The sequence below is a fragment of the Hippopotamus amphibius genome, chromosome 15 (genome assembly GCF_030028045.1).
Source record: "Hippopotamus amphibius kiboko isolate mHipAmp2 chromosome 15, mHipAmp2.hap2, whole genome shotgun sequence".
In the NCBI taxonomy this organism is placed as follows: Eukaryota; Metazoa; Chordata; class Mammalia; order Artiodactyla; family Hippopotamidae; genus Hippopotamus; species Hippopotamus amphibius.
In genome coordinates, this window is record NC_080200.1 from 8375050 (window position 1) to 8396452 (window position 21403).

The window sequence follows — 21403 nt, forward strand, 5'->3', positions numbered from 1 at the left end:
CTGTGTTCCTGCTTTTGAGGGAGGAGGAAACTGGGGGTGGAGGAGGCCCAGCTGTTCTCTCCTTCTGCTCTGGGGGGGGTGGGGTGGTGGTGGTGAGGGGGATGACTAGTGGTGTGCAGTGGGGGAGGAGGGGTGCAGCTGATACCCTGTGTATCTCTTCTGAATCATGATGGGCCAAGTCGAAAGGCAGCTGGGGGTAAACTGAGGCACCGCGGATGGACACAGGGTGGAGGAGGCCTTGAGGGTGGGGCAGGGGTGCACCCTGTAATAGGAGGGACATCCCAGAGGCTGATCCTCATAGCTGCAGCTTCGTTTACCCATCCCTGCAAGGCCCTGGGGCCGGGGCGATGCCCAGACCCCTGGAAAATGGCCTCCACCCATCTAGGAAAGGCAGCCTCGGCGCTGCCTGGAACCAGGCCGTAGGGGAAGCACCTTGCTCCCACTCCCAAACATCAGCCGGATCAGAGAGCAGCGCTGGGCGGAAGAGATAAGCAACAGAGAAGGAGGAAGGAGCGAGGTCCCCACCCCGGCCCAAGGGTCCAGAGAGAGCTGGAAACAGGGCACAGAGAGCGGCAAACTCTCGGTTACATGGGGAAAAGGCGGCTGGGACTGTGCCCGACACACAGTTGCCCCTCAAAAGCAAAGAAAAGGTTTTCTTGAATAAATAACTCACAGGGTGTGGGATTCGATCCCTGGGTTCCTTCCACGTCGCAGATTGAAACAGATGGAGCCGGCGTCGTTTATAAAAACTTTATTGGGGGTGGGGGGTAGAAAATGGGAGGTGACGCCCCTGGAATTGAATAAATAAATAAATGAATAGATAAATAAATAGAACAATAAATAAGCCCCCTTGTGAGTCTGGGGGGCGTCCCCCGGCCCGCGGGGAGAGGGGAGCGGGCTCAGGCTGAGGTCAGCTGGATGGCGAAGACCTCGCCCTCCGCCGGCGCCTCCGCGGTGCCCGCAGCCTCTGTTCCACCTTCGGCGCCCCCGCCCCCGCCAGCGCCGGCACCCGCGCCGTTGAGACACACGGCCTCGCCCGAGCTCTCGGCCTCCTGCACGTTGTATTCGCCCTTCTTGCAGGCGGTGGACTGCACGTAGAAGGCCAGGCCGGCCCCCGCGGCCAGTAGCGCCGCGCCCCCCGCCGCGCCGCCCACAGCGACCCATAGCCACGGACCTGTGGGGTGGAGACGCGCAAAGAGGGTGGTGGAGCTCGGGGCTCCCCCCACCTGTCTACATGCCAAGCCCGGGCCACTTCTGTCCCCTCCCCGCTGGCATGAGGTCAGTCCTCACACGCCTGGCAAGGAGTCCCAGGGAACTCAGCCTTGGAGGAAAGGGGAGACCCCAGTAAGGCCACCCCCAGCTCAGGCGAGGCCCCAGGCCCATTTTACACGCCATCCCATCACAGGGAGGATATAAACCCCTAGCCCCGGAGATAGCCGCAAGTCCATCAAATCTCCTCGCCCTCAAAAGGATGGGGGACCCAGTCATTCCTCCACCGCAGAAAGACTCCAGCCCCAGAGATACACGAAGTGGGAGCAGGGATCTAGTTGGGGCTCCCCACCCCCATCCTTTGCCCTTGGTCCCTCTCCAACCCCCCTTCTCCACAGCGACACAGTGGAGGGTGAGTTGGATCAAATCTTCACCTCGCAGAACCCACCAAAAGTTGATAAAGTCCCTCCTCACAGCAGTCACAGCCCCGAAGCGTCCCTTCCCCTGGGCTCCAGTCAGCTCTCGCTCTCCCTCCACTTGCCACCTCCAACCCGCCATCAAAGCCCCACCCGCCAGGGCGGCCCTAATTTCTACCTTGGCTCACTTCGGTCTCATCTGCGGGGACTGAGACGGAGGCAGGGATGGAGTCAAGAGTCCCAAGGCGCAGGTCACAGCCGCCTGCAGATCCCTCGCCCCGCCCCCCACCCCCAGATGCTACTTACCCGCCACGCGCACGGTGATGCGCCGCGTGTGGCGCCCATGCGCGTTGGTGGCGGCGCACTCGTACTCGCCGCCGTGGCTGCCCTTGGCGCCCGCCACGCTCAGCGTGCTGTTGTTGCTCGACAGGCCGATGTTGAGCGCCCCTGGGGGCGCACGCCAGCTGATCTGGGCCGGGGGCCAAGCCTCGGCTCGGCAGGTCAACGTGAAGTTCCCGCCTGGCCGCACGCCTCCCGGAGGCGAGGCAGCCAGCTCGGCCACCACGGGGCGGTCTACAGGGGACAGGAGGTTGAAGGGGCCAGCAGCTGAGCAAGTGCCCCCTTCTGAGACCGCCCTTCCTGAGACGAGCAGGCGAAGATCCTGCATCCCATCAGAGCCTGATTCCCGTACAACTGGACTGTTGTCGGGACTAAAATCCTGAGCCCTGCTTCACTGAATGGAAGGAGGTGGGGACCCACGCCAGTGCCCTTCAGGCCCAGAATTTGAGGGGGGACGGGCTTTTGTTCCCTAGAGTTTTCATTACCCTCAGGTTAAGGCCGGGATTCCTTGTCCCCGGAAATGGCACTGGGCAGGTGCCCTTGAACTCCCCCAGGGAATCCCACCTCTTCTAGTCACTGTTCTGGGGACCGAATGCCTTCTATCTGGTGCTGCCCCCAACTCACATTCCACGCCCACGGTGATGATCCGGGCGTCCATGCCATGCGTGTTGGTGGCCAAGCAGCGGTAGATGCCCGCATCCTCTCGGGACACGCGCAGCCGCTGTGGCCGGGGCGCGCCCTCCCGGGAGCAGCGCACTTGTGGGGAGGGGAGACCTCGGGCGGAGCAGGCCAGCGCAGCAGCCTCGGCGCCTTCCAGCCAGGTCTGGTGACTTGGGCAGGTAGATTCATCCATTTGCGGTGGCGCTGCAAAACAGCCATGGGGAGGGGGTGGGGTTCAGGGAGAAGCCGGGACCCGGAACGCCCCCTACTCCCCGCCCGCCTGGGCCTCGCTCACACTCCGCGCTCACGGTCACCGTCTTGACCATGGATCCGTGCCGATTGGTGGCATTGCAGATGTAGGTTCCGGGTGCCAGGTCACTAGGGATTCCGGGGGCTCTGGGACCTGGGTCTGGGGGTGCCAGCGGCAGCAGCACCCCCTCACTGGTGCCTCCGGAGCCAACACACTCCACGCTTGGCTCTGGCTTCCCATCCACCTCACAGGAAAACAGTCGCCCAGATCCTTCCACCCACGTCCAGTTGCTAGGGCAGCTCACCTCCTCAAAACTGGGGCCATCTGGGGCGCAGAAGGACTAGAAGTCAAGACAGGGTTATTCTGACGTACCCCATCTTGCCCCATGTTGTCCCCACTCACATTCCACCGTGACAGCCACATTTTTGGCTGCAGACCCTCGAGGATTTGTGGCTTCGCAGCGGTAGGTGCCCGCGTGCTCTCGGACCACACGCAGTAGGCCCTCGATGACCCTGGCTTCCCCAGAGCGCACACAGCTCACGCTGGGTGGCGGGACCCCATGGGCCACGCAGCTCAGGGAGGCTTCTGTTCCTTCCAGCCAGGTAATGCGTTCAGGGCAGCCCACACTGTCCAGTGCTGGTGCGTCTGGAGAGGGGAGTGTTGTTGAGTTTTGGGGTTTAGGGGCCGGTCTAGTGTCCCTAGACCCTTTTACCCATCCCATGTGGGCAGGCTACACTCTGTACGGGGACACTGAAGCAAATGAGTTTCACACCACTAAAGCTGTGCACTATTTTGGGGCTCCCTGAGCCCTGAAGTGTGCTTTTATTCTGATTCCTTCAAAGTGCCCACAGGACCCTCCCCAATCTTTGGCCTAAAATTTGTTAGCCTGTTTGGAGCACCCACCTTTCCAAGACCCACCTCAAACGACATGCCCCAGACCCTCGTGGACATGCCCACCCCTTTCCCTCCATCCCTCTCCAAGATCTTCCCCTCATCTCGCTTACCAGCCTCTTCCCTTTCTCAAAATCCTGCTCAAAGGCGTATCTCAGGCCATATTTCCACCCTCCTCTGTAGTTAGGCCACCCCTAGACCCTGAGAACCAGACAGAGGTACACAGGGTAAGTGCCACTCACACTCCACCGTCAGCGTGACGTCCTTGACCGCCTCGCCCTGGACGTTGGTAGCGGTGCAGCGGTAAGTGCCAGTGAGTGCGCGAGTGACCGGACCCAGCAGGCCCAGGGCCAGCACCGCCCCGCCGTCGGGCCGTGCGCAGTGCACCGAGGGTTCTGGGTTTCCGCGGGCCTCGCAGCGCAGTGTCTGTTCTGGTCCCTCCGGCCACGTCCAGCTCCTGGGACAGTCCAAGTCATCCAGCCGGGGGGCGTCTACGGGCAGGGGCATGAGATACAAGAGGCTAGACGTGGAACGCGGGGAAGACCTCCACTTCTAGACACGACCAGAGACCGGGAAGGCCGAGGGAGGCGAGAGATTAAAGGCCAACTCACACAGGACGCGCAGCTCGGCGCTCTGGTTCTTGCTCAGGGTCTCCCCGTCAACTTCGAGGGTGGCTTCGCAGAAGAAGCCACGTCTGTCGTCGTTCTCAGTGGCGTTTAGCTGGAGCTGGGCGGGCTGTCCTGGGACCGCGGCTGGAATTCCGTCTAGTGTGACTAGGGCTCGGGCCCCGGCTGCGCAGGTTACTGTCACCATCTTCCCCTCGGGGGCGCTGGGCTCGCTCAGGGTCAGGAGGGGCTCCGGGAAGCCTGGGGGCGGGGCATTGGCCGGGAGACCACTGACCACGCCCCTCCTGCGTTTCAAGGCTGCCCCTTACCAGCCCGAACCTTCCCCACTGCAGCCAAACAGTGGGCACCGTGGCCTGCCTCTCGGGCTGTTCAGGCTCCTCTCCCTTCTCGCCCCGCCCCCTCGAGGTGGTCAGGCCACATCTCTAGGGATCCTCGTCGGGTCTGCGATCTTTCCCTTTGGGCAGCTCAGACTCCGCCTCCTCAGCTACTATTCACCCTCAGTCCTCCATCTGCCCCACCCCTTCGGGACTCTCGGGCCACGCCCATTCCGATGCCAGGGCCCCACCCACTATTTGCCCCTCCTTCGCCTTCCTCTGGCTCCACCCCCAAGCCGCTGAAACCCCACTTCACTCCCTCTTACTGTAGACAGTCACGTTCTCCCAGGTCTCTCGACTCTCGCCCCCCAGGGTCACGTTGCAAACCAGCTGCCTGGAGCCCTCCTGCTCTGCGCTAGCTGTGGCTGTGGCAGTGGCCATGAGAGCGTTCCCCTCGAGGGTGACATCGGGACTCAGCCTCTGGTCCCCCAGCGCCAGGTAGACCCCAGCCTCCGAGGCTGGAAACAGTCCGTCCATGACGCAGCTTACGGGTCTTTCTGAGCCCACTTCCAAAAGCCGGGGGGCAGCGAGGCGAGGGGGTTCCGGAGGCAGGGCTGGGAGTAGAAGAACAGAGCTTGAACTTATGTATTGAACACTCTGTGTGTTCTAAGCGCTTTACATGCACTATGTTATCATATTATCCTCAAGGCACAGAGAGGAACATAACTTTCAGCTGGTGAGTGTTGGAATGAGAATTCCGATTTCTCTGCCTCCAAGCTTCTTAAACACCGTCCCGACCCCTCTTGTTCCCCTTGTTCTCACATCCACTCACCGAAGGTTCGGAGCTCTCTGGGGGCTGAGCTGTTTTCAAACAGCCCCAGGCCGTGCGGCCGAAGGTCCAGCTCCGCACGGCATGAGAAATTGGCCCCATGGTCCTCCCTCCGAGCCAGTACCGTGGCTGTGAGCACCGCACCCCGCGCTCGGGGTGGCTCCCCGGCGAAGCTGCGGCGGATCAGCTCCTGGGAGCCCCGCAACAGGGTCAGTGTGAGACTCCCACGAGGCCCAGCGCCGGGGACCCTACAGCTCAGGGTGAAGTTCTCGCCCACTGGCTGCCAGGCAGGCAGTGGCACCAGCTCTACACGATCCGGCCGTTCTGCAAGGGGGAAACCACGGCTGTTGGAAATGCCAGGGCTCAGCACAAGGTGGCTAGAAACCCAGGGGCCAAGGGGGGGAGGGCGGGCGGATCCAGAGGGTGGGGCCTGTAGGGGAGGACCCCGTAACTCAGGGGGCGGGGCCCGGAAGGGAGGGAAAGTAGTGGAGTAAGAGCGTGGCCGCTGGGAACTCACGAAAAGTGCGAATGAGCCCACGCGCCTGCAGTGTGCGCCGCGCGCAGCGGAAGAAGCAGACCGGCTGGGTCTCCGGCTCGCGGATGTCCACCAGCTGCCGCGCCAGCCAGCGCAAACCCCTCTGGGTCCCATTCCGGCGCAGCGAGGTCTCCAGGCCACCGCGCTCGGGCCGTGGGCAGTTGGTGCTGCAATTCAGCCACAGCGATCCCCCGCGCTCCACCAGCGCCACGCGGGGCTGCAGGTCCGCCCAGAAAGGCTCCTGCGCGACCACTGCCCGGAGAAATGGGAGCTCAGCCTGGGAGCCACCTCCCTGGGATCCAAGCGCCCCTATGCCGACTCAGGGATTCCCAGGGAATGAGCAGAGGTCACAGCCAGGAGTCCCAAGTCCTGCCCAGGCCTCAGGTTTACAAGCGCGCTCCCACGGTCCAAACCTCGAGGGTGTCTTAGCACATGGCAGCGGAGAGCCCTTCTCCCCAAGGTGCTGATGGAGTGATGGGGAAGCATGGGAGGAGGGGAGAGATGAGAGGAAACATGGGGTCTTCAAGGCACACAGCAATGATGGGAGGAGGGGACCCCGGGTGGGGGAAGGGAAACGAACCGATTCTCACGGTTCTCGCCAGGAGAAGGGGAGACTGTGGTTGAAGCGGGGGCAAAAGAGAGATGAGGCTGAATCAAGCAAAGATAAGGGAAGATTCCCAACCAGGGTGAAGAGTATGGAAAGAAGACTTGGGGCTTGGCTCGTGAAAGGAACCGCGGGAACAGCCGATGGACTCGGTTGCCAGGGCTCCGGGTGGAGCGGGAACAGCGCCTCTGAGTCACGGCAGTTGGTGAGATCGGGTCTTCGTGGATTTCGAGTGGGGAAGATGCCAGTCCGTGGACCATGGTATATAGCAGAGCTTGAGGAGGTATCCCGGGAGGGGACAAGGGAGATATGGGGTCTCCAGAGCTCGAGGATGGGTGCAGAAGAGCACCCAGTTTCTCGAAGAAGGTAGGGTGGAGACCTGGGCGAGCGAGGAGTCAGGAAGCTTGGTCTCCAGAGTGTGTTGGGGGAAAGAGGGATAAAGAAGAAGGCCCTGGGCTCAAGGTGGGGGCAGAAGCGTGGGAGCGAGGCGAGGGCGGAGCGGGGAGGGGCTTGTGGCCGCTTCTCAGGTCCAGGAACTCCGCCCCCACCCTGTCCACCCTGAGCCAGACCGGCTCTTACCTGAGAGGCCGAGGAGCCCCAGGCCCAGGGCAGCCCAGAGGCCGAGCAGCGCCCGGTTCAGCCCTGGCGAGGGCCCTGGCATCGCCGCCGCGGGGGAAGCGCAGGAGGCGAGGGGAGCGCGAGTGCTGAGCTGGGCTAGAGGACGCGGCGGGTGGGGTGTGGAGGAGGCTGAGTTGCGCTCGGGGATTGGTTTAACGTTGGTAACTTGGTTTCCAAGGAGGGGGCGGCAGCAGAGGCGGCAGGGGGGCGGGAAGGCGAGCGTGCACCAGGCTACCGGCCTTGGTGAAGGCGCACTGGCAGGAGCGAGCGACCCCGGGGGTCTACGTGGAGGCCGGCCCCATCGCCCGGAGCCTTCTGGGGGCGGTTGCGCGATCCCGCGTCATCCCCGGCGGCGACGCGGAGGTGGTGGGGGATGCAGGATTGCCCTTCTCAAACCCCCACCCCACCCCTTGCTTAGATGCTATGATAATGAGCTGGACTCCGAGCTCCGCCTCCACATTTAGCCCTTCCCACCAGCGCCCTGTAGCGCGGGGATTGAGTTGGGGGCGAGGAGAGATTTGAGAAGCTCAGGCCAGGGATGAGAAGGTTCTAGGGGAGGATGTGGGGATGCCTCCTTCACTGATCCTTCGCCTTTTCACCCCTGGAAGCTGAGGGTTACAGCCACGCCTCCAGTCTTTCTCTGGCTCCGCCCTCGCACGCGACAGAAGGGGCGGGGACGAAAGTGACAGCGAGTTGGGAACACGTGTGCGTGCGCAGCGTTCTTGGGCGTCTAAATTAGGGTCGGCTCGGCTCTGGGTCTGTATTTACCCAGCGTGCAGCGGGCACGTGTCTATGCGACGTGTGTGAGTAGGGGCCGCCAAAGAGCTCTCCTGAATCCGATTTCTGCGCGGCAGGAGGGGCCCTGGACCACGCGGGCGGTGCCAGGCATCCATTGCAGGCTCCGATTCTGCGTCCACGCGAGACCACGAGACAAAATGTGATACTTCTGATCCCGCATCTGAGCCCCAGGTTTGGATACCTTCCATGTGCTCACCAGGCCCGGTGACTATCAGGACATTTCCTGGATGCGAATCTGTGACACACACACCCCCAACACCATCTGGTTGCTCCTTCCCCGCAGTCAGCACCACATGGGTATCTTTTCTGCGTATCCATGTCCCTCAAAATGTACATATGCCCCAGCCCACCTGCACTCTTACTCCCAGAGCTAATGATGAACTATAGGGATTGGTTCTCGCCCCACCCCTGCCCTCCAGGAAAGTGCGGTGTCTAAAGGGGGGGGCACTTAACATCCAATCAGAGCTGCTGCGTGGTAGCCCTGGAGCCAATCAGGAGAAGCCATACCATGAACCAGCTTTCTCACAGCCTAAAGCCCCCCTTGGCCCATGCTTTGCAGGTCTGCACAGCACAGAGAGGTTTTTACTACACCAGTTGGCAGTGCAGAGGGATTGGGGCTCCGGTATGGGAGATCAGAGTGAGGAAATCTCAGGTGCCCTCAGGTAGACAAGGAAATTGGAGAAAATGATAGAGGCAAGGCCAAAAAAGACCACTTCAGTCAGAGGAGGTGTGCTAATGGCGGAATTTTATGCCCAGCGGCAGAAGCTGGCTGAGGAAGGCTTTATTGATCCAGGCAAGGTTCCCCCAATTGTTCGATTCCTTTTTCCACTAGCTCAGCCAGCATGGACCACTGTCTCTATGCCCGAGACTGCATCGATAGGTACTTTCGCAGGCAGAGGGCCCCTACTACAAGAAGGATCCCCACAAGGGCTGCGATGGAGGTGGAGGCCAAGGCTTTGGACGCAGGGCTCCAAGCTGGGGACAGGAGGGGAGAATTAGGAACAGAGCACTCAGAGGTGAGAAGACCGGCATGGATATGCTCTGGCTTGGCCCACACACCCTCTTGGGTTCATAACCCTTCCCCACTCCTCCCCAGATTATAAAGGTGCCTCACCGAGGACTGGCAGCGTCATGGGTGCCGAGCTACTGAGGACCACCAGGCCGTCGAGATTGAGGCGGGCGTGGCAGGTAACGGGATGCCCGAAGTCACCAGGCCTGGCGCGTAGTGCGTATGTCAGCGTCACGTTGGCCAGATGCTGGCTTGTGAAACGCTCCAGGCTCTCGGAGTAGATGACCCGGCCACCGCGCCTCAGAGTCACCACCAGGAAGCCCACGGGGAACACGTGCGTCACGTGGCAGCGCAGAGTGTACTCACTGCCCTTTAAGACCGGCGGCTCCAGGATCACGCTGCGTGGCTGTTCTAAAGCAAGAGGGGGCCGCTGGGCAAGGTCCGAGGGCTCCCCCTAGCGCGACTGTCAACTACCCCCGCTGCGTCCTCCTCCCCTCACCCCAGCCCGGCCTGAGCCCCTGTCCCTCACTGTAGGCGGTAATCCTGGCGGTGGCCCCCCGCGTTTCTCCCGCGCAGGTGACGAAGCAGTGCACATCGGAGCTCCAGGCCCTCACATCCTGCAGCTGGTAGGCTACCCAGCCGGGCCCACTGAGCGTCTTGCCTCTCCGCAGCTCGGTGCGGAGGCTGGAACCGTCCGGTAGGGGGCAGCTATTGCTGCAGTTGAGCCACACTGAGCCCCCCGGAGGCACGGCCTTGAACTCCGGGCTTATGCGCACCCAGAACGGTGCTGAGGTCTCGGAGCGCGCGGGAGAGCTGCCTCCCGGACCTTGTGTCCGCGCAGCCCGGCGCCTCCGCGCGCTGCCCCCTCGAGGGTAGGAGGGCGACAGCAAAAGCAGCAGGAAGACCAGGAGCAGACACCCCATGGCAGAAAGCCCGGACTGAGGGGCCCCGCACCAGGGAGCCAAGGTTGCCTCTGGAGATAAGGAGGCCTGCAGCACCGCCTCCACAGCCCCACCCGGGGGGGAGAGAGAGACAGAGGCTCCGGGGGGCCCAGGAGCTCTGCAGTATACACCCCGCTTCCACAGCTTAAGAATGGGATTCTCCACCCCATTCTTTTTTTTTTTTTCTTTTTTTACAATTTGATTTTTTTTTTCTTATTAGTAATGTATATAGGGCAATCCTAATCTCCCAGTTCATCCCCCCCCAAGCCCCCCTGCTTTCCCCACTTGGTGTCCATATGTTTGTTCTCTACATCTGTGTCTCTATTTCTGCCTTGCAAACCACTTGATTTGTACCATTTTTCTGTATTCTGCATATATGTGTTAATATGTGATATTTTTCTCTCTCTGACTCATTTCACTCCGTATGACAGTCTTTAGGTCCATCCATGTCTCTACAAATGTCCCAATTTCATTCCTTTTTACAGCTGAGTAATATTCCATTGTATATATATGCCACATCTTTATCCATTGCTCTGTTGATGGGCATTTAGGTTGCTTCCATGTCCTGGCTAATGTAAATAGTGCTGCAGTGAACATTGGAGTGCATGTGTCTTTTTGAATTATGGCGTTCTCTGGGTATATGCCCAGGAGTGGGATTGCTGGGTCATATGGTAACTCTATTTTTAGTTTTTCAAGGACCCTCCATACTGTTCTCCATAGTGACTGTATCAATCTATGTTCCCACCAGCAATGCAAGAGAGTTCCCTTTTCTCCACACCCTCTCCAGCATTTACTATTTGTAGATTTTCTGATGATGGCCATTCTGACCAGTGTGAGGTGATAACTCACTGTAGTTTTGATTTGCATTTCTCTAATAATTAGTGATGTTGAGCAGCTTTTCACGTGCCTCTTGGTCATCCTTATGTCTTCTTTTCTCCATCCCATTCTAAACCAGATATCGTGTTTTTCTGGAGAGGGATCTTTAATTTTCACTAAAGTCTCAAAACGCCCTAATAAACCTCAGATCTGGATTAGAGCCTAAGGGCTGGGCCTTGAACTGGCAGCCTTTTCTTGGGGCAGGAAGTGGGAGGACAGGCTAGAAAAGGCTCCAGCTGGACATGACCCCTCCCCTCAACTCACACAAGGCTGGGAGGATGAAACAGCTTTATTGCCGCAAGGGAGAGGCTTCCACAGCTGGGAAGGGGGTCTTCCAGGCCTCTCCTCCCCACTGCCTGCAGGACCCTCATCGCTGCAGGAATTTGGAGCTGCAGACTGTTCTGTTCTTGCATGGTCCCACTGAGATGGAAACAGGTAGGACAAGGCAGGGGCACACAGGGATTGGGCATAGTTTCATGGGACTCCATGGTTTAGCTATCAAGGAGTGAGCACCCACGTTTAGGCATGCCACCAAGTGTCATTGTGAGCACTAGCAGAGATGGGTATGGGTGGAGAGGTGGCTTAGCAGAGGTCAGAGGTGCTGGGGTGTAAGGGCTCAGTGGGTCATCTCCGGGCATGTCACTAGCTACACCTTGTCACCATTACTAATCCCTTTGTGGGAGAAAGCAGCTTGGCCAATGGAGTGGGAAGTTCTAGACTCACTTAATCTTTTTGCCAGGCACTCTTGTGCAGTGCACAGCCGGTACCACTGTACCTAGTGACCCTGAATGAGATTAGACTGAGAGCTCCCTGAGGGTGAGAATCAATGTTCTTGTTTAGCATTCTAGCCCACATGAAAGGTACTCAATAAATAGCTAATAGAAGAACAAATGAATAAATATGTCATCATCAAGAGCTGGGAACAGTCTGTGGACAGCAATGCCAGAGCTGGCTTCTGTCAGAGGACTTAGGGGGATTTGTGTTTCAATGCTGCATGTGTCTGTGCAAGGTCACTTCTCTCTTAGGACTGTAGGGCCTCAGCACACGCAGTAGGGGCTGAGGTTCAATGTTTGCCAGTTGAGTGTCCCCATGTTGGAGGGAAGGGTCTCTATCACACACCCTCTGGCCAGGTCCGACTTTGATATCCCTCACAGTCAAGGCCCTGAGTCTTGGCCCTTTCTCTTGTCTCAGTCCTGTGGCTCCAGGTCAGGTGTGAGGCCTGGGGGTCCTAACTGTGTAGGGGCCGTAACCCCAGATGCTGTCTGTATGCTGACTGAGGCCTCTCTCCTGTCCTCTGGCATCCTGGGAAGGTGGGTAGAGCTGAATGGCATATGTCCACCATTCTCTGATACAGCCCCCGGTTGGGGGGGGCTGAGGAGGTCCTGTCCTGAGAGGGCAAGCTCAGGGAGGCGTGGCTGGTGTGTTCAGTTTCATGGCAGCCTCTTCCTGGGCCTTCTGGGCCTTCTGTAGCTCATATTTCTGGATCTTCCGCTGGTAGTTATAGATGTAAGCAGCCGTGCTCACGGTGGCCAAGATGAACACAGTTGCCACTGGAATGATGATGGCCAGGTTATCCTGGTGGTCTGTGGGGAGGACACAAGGCTGTGGTGAGGGTTGAGCTGGCCTCGCTGCCCCTTCCCTGCCCTGCCCGGCCCCGAACTGAGGCACTTACAGATCACGTTGATGACCACTTCACGGGTGACCTCACCGCGAGGGCTGGTGGCCCGACACTGGTAGGTGCCCTCCATCTCCCGCTTGACAGGCCTCAGGTCCCCGATGGGCAGCGAAGCCCTATCCTTCTTCCGGTTACATTTCAGCTCGGGGAGTGGGTTCCCCCAGGGCTCGCACCTCAGGGTCTGCTGGGAGCCTTCCTGCCATGTCCAGTTTCCCAGGCAATCCCTCTCGTTTAGTCGGGGGCCATCTGAAGAAACACAGCAAGATGAGGCATGGGGGCAGGGACCAGGACACCACTCACCATCTAGGTCTAGGTAAGGAGACTTAGGTAGGAATCTGGGGAAGGGGCTCACAAGGGTGGGGGTGGGCCTTGGAGGCAAGGGGTCATTGTCCAGCAGCCCCACTCACACAGGACGCGGAGCTCCCGGGTCTGGTTTTTGTGTAGCACCTGCCCGGCCACATCCAGCCTAGCAGAGCAGAAGAAGCTGTGCCCGTTGTACTCGGCGCTGACGTTCAGCTGCAATTGGGCCCTCGGGCCAGAAGGCCCAGCTGGGGCCCCGTCCAGCGTCACCACAGCTCCAGCCTGGGCCTTGCACTCCACGTTCACTGTAGTCCCTTCCGAGACCTCAGGCTCGCTCAGGGTCAAGCTGGGAGCCGGGAAGCCTGGAGGTGGGGCACACAGTAAGCCCCGCCCCTGGGGTTAGCCCCACCCCCTCGGAAGCCCCACCTGGGTTCTCACTTACTATAGACCGTCACATCCTCGAGAGACCGCCGACTCTGGTCTCCCAGATTCACCTCACACTTCAAGTTGTGGGTGCCCTCGTCCTCCACGTTTCCCATGACCCAGGCCTGGGCCAAGACCGAGTCATCACTGTACGTGACTGTGAGGTTCGGCCTGTGGTCCCCCAGCGCCAGGTAGACCTCGGCCTCCGAGGCTGGGAACAGTCCATCCAAGGTGCAGTTCACCAGCCACCGTGTGCCCACTTCCAGGACCCGGGGGGCATCAAGATGCGGGTCGGCTGTTGGCAGGACTGGTGAGACAGTGGGTGTAAGCAGAGAGGAGACAGACATCCTGAGGCCCTTTCCTGGGGCATTTACGTTCCCCTACTTGGAACACTCTCTTCCCTGGAAACTGTGGCCTAGGTCACCCTTGTCCCAGGACACATGTACCACTTGCCCTGGGTCACAGCCTTCTCAGAGGATCCAGCAGTCCAGGCACCACATCCCAGAACACTCCACCCCAGTGGCCAAGAAGATGCTCTTCCCAGAAGCCTTTGCAATCAAGGTTGCCACCTTCTCAGCATCCCCACAGCCAGGGGCCTCTCCTTCCCAGGGACCCCGCACCCCAAGCAGGAAATCCCCCTCATCCCATCCTCTCTGCCAGCTCCCTGGTGGCTCACCAAAGGTTTGGAGCATCCTGGGGGCCGAGCTATTCTGGAACAGTCCCAGCCCTTGGGACCGCAGGTCCAGCTCCGTGCGGCAAGAGAAATTGGCGCCATGGTTGTCTCTCCTCGCCAGCACCGGGAACGTGACCTTGGCAGGCTCCTCCTTTCCCGCTGGCTTGCGGGCCAGCTCCTCCTCCCCTTGGAGCAGCACCACGGTGAGGTCGTCCCGGGGGCCCCCGCTGGACACCACGCAGCTCAGGTTGAGGTGTTTACCCACAGGCTGCCAGCTGGGCAGGGGATCCAGCTCCACGAGTTCTGGGAACGCTGGAGGGGAGGGGAGTGTTCTGTGAACTGGCTGGCCGCCCGCCCACAGGAGTCTGTTGGGGCCCTGGCCACAACAGCTCGGGAAATCTCAACACCCTCTCCCCAGAACACACCCCAAACCACCTAAACCAGATAGGAATGTTAAGAGCTTCAGGATAACCCAGCAAAAAGTCCCCAGGTGGTTGTAAAGGAGGCAAAACAATTCTTTATTCACTGCAGCACCTGAGAGTGAAAAGTGGGAGAGAACTGCAAAGTGTATTGCCAGGAGGACCGGCAAATAAATACAGTCCATTCAAGCTGCCCAGTCTCTAGACATTGTTGTAAAAAGACTCCTGTTCTTCCTTCTCTTTTTGGCCTTATTTTCTCCATAGCATCCCTCACCGCTGAGGTACAAGATCATCTCCTTGGTTAATTTGTTTTTCCACTCTTCTTGGCAAGGAATGTGGGCAAGGACCTTTGTCTGTTCTGTCCCCTGTTGTACCCTTGGCACACAAGAGGCACTCTTTTTTTTTTTTTTCTGGCCACGCCCTGCGGCTTGCAGGATCTTAGTTCCCAGACCAGGGATTGAACCCACGCCCTTGGCAGTGGAAGCACAGAGTCTTAATCTTTGGACCGCTAGGGAAGTCCCAGATAGGCACTTTCTGTTTGTAGAAAGAATAAGACTGAACCACCCACACCAATTCAAGTCCTTTTAGGAGCTTGCTTTGAAGGGTTCCCGAACGAACTGTGTGATCCCCTGAAGTGTCAAAAATCTGAGACCACCCACAGACACTCAAAAGGAAACCCTGAATATCCCCTGAAAATACCACATGCGGGCTTGGTTTCCACAGGCCAGAGTCTTCATTCTGCATGAGGTAAGAGAATTCCAAGCCCGGATCGCCAGTGGAAATTGCCAGCAGAGCCCCAGTGAGCTGGAGCTTAGTACCGAGACCCCCACCCCACCCAGGCTCCCCAGGGAGGGGTCTTGAGGCCTCCCACTTCTAGTCCCTTCTCAAGAGGCCCTGAAATGTCACTTAAACAGCAATGATGTTGAGAGTTGGTTTTTAAACATGAGTCCACTTTCTCCCCAGATTGCCAGCCTCCTGAATAAAGCAAACTTTCCTTTCCCAACCAAAGGGAAAAAAAGAAAGAAAGAAAGAAAAGGAGTGATGGTAAAGTGTCAGGAGCCTGGAGCTGATTCCCAGCTTTGCTGCTTCTTTGCTATGGCCTGTGTGGGAGTGACTTTGCCCCTGGAACAGTCCTAGCCCTCAGGGCTACAGAAACAAAGCCTCCGTTTTCTAAGCTGTAAACTGGGGCTAATGAAGGTGAGACTATCATTATTTTTAGGGCTATTAATAATCCACTTCAGAGCTTGAGAGAGTGATGGTAAATGGACATGAGGTTACTTTTTTTTTAAGGTGAGGGATATATTCTTAAATAAGACTGTGGTTGTACAACTCTATAAATACACCCAACTTCGTTGCATTGTACGCTAAAAGCTGTTAGAAAAAAAAAAAAGGCTGAGAAAACCCTCAGACATCCAACTCTTACCTCTGACCATCTGTTGCAAACCCCAGCTTGCAGAGCTGAAGGCCCCCTCAAACCACAGCCCTCAAATGGAACTCATATCTCCCAGCCCAGCTCCTTGCCCTGAAGGCCAGATTTCGGGAGGAGGTCTCTTCTGCCTGTGCCTCTCCTTCACTCCTCACCTTGAGTCCCTCACTAAGTCCTGGTCACTCCACCCTTCAAATATTTGTCGGCCGCTCCCTTGTATGTGCTACTGCCCACGACACGTGTGACCTGGACGAGTCCCTGGTAACCTGCTCTCCGGCTTCCTGTAAGGGCAGCCCTCTGCTCTAGATCCCTGGCCTGCTCACACACCCTCCATGGCCCCCATCACCCTAAGGAGGAGGGCTCAGCTCTTTGGCCTGGCATTTGAGGTCCTGCCAAACTCAGCTCCAACCACACCAATCTGTTGATATTCAGTCCCTCTTGCCTCCCCAACCCCCGGTCAGCTTGTTCTCCCACTCCAAAGTTGTGCCCAGGCTTTTCCATCTGTCTAGAATGCCTGTCTTTACCAACTCCTATGCATCCTGCAAGGCCCCGTTAGGGGTCACCTCCTGCAGGAATTACAACTCTTTCTAGAGAAAGCTCAGCCACCCAGAGAATCACCCTCATGTTCACACTGGCAGTGGGCCAGGACCAAGCTGGAGTCTCTCTTAGGTGACCCCTTGCTACTGTGTGCAGCCGCCTGTTCCATTTCACAGAGGTGAAAACGAAGGCAAAGTCTGGCTCCTGAAGAGGGAGAAATGTAGCAGAGCCAGGACGCAGACCTGGAGGGTTGGGCTTTCAGCTAATCAGGCTGAGATACAGAAGGTCCTGCGAAGAGGTTTGCTGGGGGTTTTCAGAGGCCACCGGGAATGTTTGGGGACTTCCCTCACTTGCCCAGCAGCTGCTCAAACATCCTCCAAATCAGAAACAAAGCTGATATTTGCCCCAAAGCTTCTTTTATGCGGGCACCGTGAAGGCGGAATGTCCTTCAGGCTTCACTGCATCATTAGACCCTTCTGAGGAAATCTCATGTGAAAATCAATGAGGAAGCCATGTATCCCTCCCACTCCCCCACATCAGGGTCACCCAGTTAGTGAGGCCCGTGGTGGGACTAGAACCCAAGGCTGTCTAATCCCAAGGCCAGTTGGCCAGTTCTGTTTCTTTCTTCCTTTTTCTATTTTGTTTTGTTTTCATTTGAATTTCATGTGTCTATTTATTGCTCATAGTCACGCTAACTCACTGTCACACTTCAAAATGCCCAAAGTAAAAAAAAAGGCACATGGAGAAAACTCACCCCCTGCCCTCTCCCGGAGCCCCCCAGCTTCTCTCCTCACAGTCAGCTAAGTTTGTCATTTGTTGTATTTCCTTTCAGGACTCCTTAATGCAGAAACACAACCTCTCTCACCCCACCCCCATGGTTCCTTAACACTGTGGTAGGCATGCCACTTATTTTGGGCATACCTTACTTCTCTTGAACTTGACAGTACACCTCGGGGCTTCTGTCTCATTCTTCTACACAGCTGCATACTATTCCATGGGATGACTGAACTACGGTTTCTCTCCCCAGCCCCCTACATTTGAGTGCCTTGCAAACTGTTGTCCTTTCAGATCAAGCCGCAGTGAATAACCCCACACCCCCTCAGTCCCGTTGTGGGCGAGGACACCTATAGGCCCAATTCCCAGGAGTGGGTTTTCTGTGTCAAAGGGCCCATGCATGTGACATTTGGAGGACTGACCCCCTCTGCTGCACCAGAGATTGTGCAACCCCGTACTGTCAGCAATGTCCCAGGACTGCCTGCTTCCCCACACGCCTGCTGGCACAGCTGTTATCAGTTTTTTGGATTGTTGCTGATATGTGAAAAATGCCATCTCAGGGCTAATTCTAATTTGCATCTTTTTAACTTATTTATTTATTTATTGGCCATGCCACGAGGCTTGCAGGATCTCAGTTCCCCCACCAGGGGTTCAACCCAGGCTACAGCAGTGAAAGCCCAGAATCTTGACCACTAGACTCCCAGGGAAACTCCTTGCATCTTTTTATTATTATTATTATTCTTTAAAATTTATTGAAAAAAAATTAACATAAGGAGTGCTTGATAAATGCATATTTATTTACTTATGTTTTTGACCTCGCCAAGTGGCATGTGGGATCTTAATTCCCCTACTAGGGATAGAACCCCTGCCCTCTGCATCGAGAATGCAGAGTCTTAACCACTGGACTGCCAAGGAAGTCTCTTGCATCTCTGTTTGTTTGTTTGTTTTGCTTTTTTTCCTTGCATCTTTTTTTAAAGAGTCAGATCTAGGACCTGTCACCTGTTTACAGGGGCCTAGACAGCCAGCATTCTCAAATGTTCTGAATCCCTGTCCATACTTGAAAGTCACCCCCAAGGAAGTTCAAGGAAGGTTCCAGATGACAATGAGACTTCCCGAAGATGGGCCCCCCCGCCCTTCAGTGAGACCCTGCCCCCCCCACCAAGTAACAAAGGCTGTTCCAACCTTCTGGGGACTCCCCTGTCCACTTTCCCAGCCCAGTCTACCTAGTCCAACCCCTGGGCCCATCCACTCACAGTATACGGTGATGTTCATCTGAGCTGCCAATTGGCTGCCGTCACAGAATGAGTAGCACATTGGAATGCTGTCTTTTTGCACGTCACTCAGTTCAAAACTCTTCCAGTTCTTCCCATGGCCCACTTCCTTCTTGGTCAAATCAGTCTCTATACCGAGCTTTGTGGGTTGGTCACAGGAGGTACTGCAGTTCACCTTTACGGAGCCGCCTTGGAGTATAATGGCATTTAGAGGCTGCACTGATGTTTTGGCACCTCCAGGCCCTGGAACCAAAAGATGAGGAGGGGTCAAATCAGGCTCATCAACATTACTGCATCCAGCCTGTGCTGGGTGCTGGGGACACAGCCTTGAACAAGACAAAACTCTGCTTTCAGTGTGGGAGACAGAAAAATTCATGAGCAAACCACATAATTAATAACTGATGCTGACAAGAGCTTTGGCAAAAACAAAACAGGATGATAGAACAGACAGTGCCTTGGTGACAGGACAATGTGTGAGCAGAGATTTGGATGAAGAGCAGGAGCTGGCCATCCAGAGAAAAGGGAAATGAGTTTCAGGTAACAGGAGAAGCAAGTGCAAAGGTCCTGAGGCAGGGTGGCTGGAGCAGAGAAAGGGGCATGAGTTGGGGGGAAATGAGGTCAGGAAGACCATGCAAGCTGTGTTAAGCCATGCCATGGATGTGCTCTTCATGCTGAAGACAATGGACAGACATGGAGGATTTTAGCAAAAGAGGGGCATGGGGACTTCCCTGGTGGCCCAGTGGTTAAGAATCTGCCTGCCAATGCAGGGCACACGGGTTCAATCCCTGGCCTGGGAAGATCCCACATGCCACGGAGCAACTAAGCCCGTGCACCACGACTCCTGAAGCCTGAGCGCCTAGAGCCCGTGTTCCGCAAGAAGAGAAGCCACTGGAATGAGAAGCCTGCACACCGCAACAAAGAGCAGCACCTGCTCTCTGCAACTAGAGAAAGCCTGTGCACAGCAATGAAGACCCAACGCACCGAAAGAAAGAAAGAAGGAAAGAAAGAAAGAAAGAAAGAAAGAAAGAAAGAAAGAAAGAAAGAAAGAAAAAAGAAAGAGAAAGAAAAAAAAGAGAGAGATAAGCTTTCTAAACAAAGAAAAAGGCCATGAAGTCAGTGTTCTTTTCCCTCCGAAGAGGTCAGGTGGAGGGAATCAGACCTCAAGGGATGAAGGGTTCCAATCAGGCTGGCTCCTCACCCACTTGGACAAGTGGTTTCCCCTTTCAGGGCCTCAGTTTCCCCATCTGTAAAGTGGGTGAATATTGTCACCCCACTCCCTGCTAATGCAGTAACTCCTAGCACAGGGCAGGTAGTGAGTGAGTGGCTGCAGGTGAGAAGGAGGGGGTTTGTTGGAATTAGCTCCCTCAGACCATGGTGTCTGCAAAGCTGAAAAAAAAGTCTGAGCCCACCCATCTAAGCCCCCCCCCCCCCAAGATCTCTGTCTTCAGTTTTGAGTCTACTCCATCTGGGATGGAGGTGTGTGGAAACAGCAGCTCCGTGAGTTCTCAAGTGTCGTTTCCATTTCACAGAGGGAAATGGTGAGACCTGAAGGGAAGCTACTAGCTCGAAAGTGATACAGTCCAGATTGGAGTCCGGATTAGAACGCTTTGTTGAGCTGGTAGCCACAGTGTGGATTTTTCACTCTTCTGCTTCCCGACACGGACCACCACTTGAGACCAGCTGTCCCCCTTCTTCCCTCCCTCCTAGCTGGATTTGATGAAGGGCTGCTGGGGCATCCCGTTTCTTAGCCTCTGCTCCCTGGGCAAGTCAGCCCTGGAATTCCCCTGAGCAGAGTCCTGGACTTCCCCCAGGGGCACAAGATGAGGAACAGAATGTCCGTGTGTGTATGGCGGGGAGGGGGGGTCCCAGTCTACCTAAGCTTGGTGCAGGGCCAGATCTCACCACCGTCTGACCACCTCTCGGGGCCAGGACACAACAGCTGTGGCGTGGCCGCTATTTTCTCCATTTTACAGCTGAAAAACGGAAGCCTTTCTGGGAAGGGCAGTCCATAGTCCAAAGGCACACATCAAGCCATGATGTAGAGTCTTGGATTTGAATCCAGGCTGTTGCCTTTCACTCGGTGGCTCTAGTCCCAACTTCCCATAAACAGCTACCTAAGTACCAGTGGCCTTGTCCCCAGTCGGTCGGGAGCCGGTCCTCCCAGGGCGCAGCCCTGATCCCGAGAGCTAGCCCGACGGCAGCCCCCCACCCCGGACTCACCTGGGAGCACGGCCCCGAGCAGAGCCAGGAGCGCAAGCAGCGCGGGATGGGCGGCGCCGGGAACCATCGCCGGCGGAGGCAGGGAGGATGAGGCGGCGCAGAGGTGGTGCAGAGGTGTGCCGTGCTGCGGACTGTGGCGCGGGTCCTTTTATAGCGGCCAGCCAAGGGGGGCCGAGGGGGCGGTGCTGCCTTCCCGGAAACCTCGCGCTTTCCCCTCCAGAACGAGGGCTCTGGCATTTCCGGCTTGAGAGGGTGCCGGCCGCAGCAGGGCTGTCCCCGCTCGCTGGCCGCTCAAACACCGGAATTTCCGAATTGAAGGAGTGAGGGGTGCCTGGCGGCAGCGGCCAGGCAACAGCAGGGGCACTGCTCCCGTGGCTGGGGGGTCCTGTCCCCGGGCCAGGCTACCCTTGATATTGCGTTTACACTGCGCTAAGCGCTTTATTGGATACTGCCAACCACCCTGGACGGTAGGGACTGTTATTGCGTCCGTTCAATAGAGGGTTAAACTGAGGCTCCAAGTTGCCAGGGCATTCAAACTCAAGTCTGACTTCCCAGCGCAAGCAAGCCTCTTTAACCGAGTGGACGGTGGGGGCCCACGAATCCTCCCGGGGCGCTCTCGATCAAGGATGCCCCTCCCAGCTGACACCGGAGGTTTCCTGAGAAGCGGCCGCAGCAGGCCCAGGCACGTCCAGGCGCCTGTGAGCCCTGGGGGTGAGGTCACAAAGTGCATCACGTCCGGGGCTCTGCGTCCCCCACCGATGCGCGCTCCC

At 57.3% G+C, this 21403-nt stretch overlaps 3 protein-coding genes across 4 annotated transcripts; all 3 read right to left on the bottom strand.

The window, feature by feature from the left end:
• Positions 1-736: 736 nt before the first annotated feature.
• Positions 737-7334, bottom strand: ICAM5 (intercellular adhesion molecule 5). The gene is made up of 11 exons (XM_057709467.1): positions 7253-7334; positions 6052-6321; positions 5538-5858; positions 5032-5319; positions 4377-4631; positions 4008-4256; positions 3277-3519; positions 2920-3198; positions 2589-2828; positions 1932-2198; positions 737-1174 (listed from the first exon to the last, which is right to left on the bottom strand). Exons 1-11 carry the CDS (start codon positions 7332-7334, stop codon positions 900-902), a joined length of 2769 nt encoding a protein of 922 aa, XP_057565450.1. The 3' UTR covers positions 737-899.
• A 1611-nt stretch (positions 7335-8945) lies between these two features.
• On the bottom strand, positions 8946-10021 carry ICAM4 (intercellular adhesion molecule 4 (Landsteiner-Wiener blood group)). Its single transcript, XM_057709496.1, has 3 exons — positions 9628-10021; positions 9204-9509; positions 8946-9064 (listed from the first exon to the last, which is right to left on the bottom strand). Exons 1-3 carry the CDS (start codon positions 10019-10021, stop codon positions 8946-8948), a joined length of 819 nt encoding a protein of 272 aa, XP_057565479.1.
• A 1109-nt stretch (positions 10022-11130) lies between these two features.
• Positions 11131-20758, bottom strand: ICAM1 (intercellular adhesion molecule 1). Of its 2 annotated transcripts, XM_057709490.1 has the most exons (7): positions 20634-20758; positions 18396-18656; positions 13990-14298; positions 13333-13620; positions 12998-13252; positions 12588-12836; positions 11131-12498 (listed from the first exon to the last, which is right to left on the bottom strand). In XM_057709490.1, exons 1-7 carry the CDS (start codon positions 20698-20700, stop codon positions 12317-12319), a joined length of 1611 nt encoding a protein of 536 aa, XP_057565473.1. In that variant the 5' UTR covers positions 20701-20758; the 3' UTR covers positions 11131-12316. The 2 variants fall into 2 exon arrangements, with proteins under 2 accessions (XP_057565473.1, XP_057565474.1); XM_057709491.1 differs by lacking the exon at positions 13990-14298.
• Positions 20759-21403: the final 645 nt, after the last annotated feature.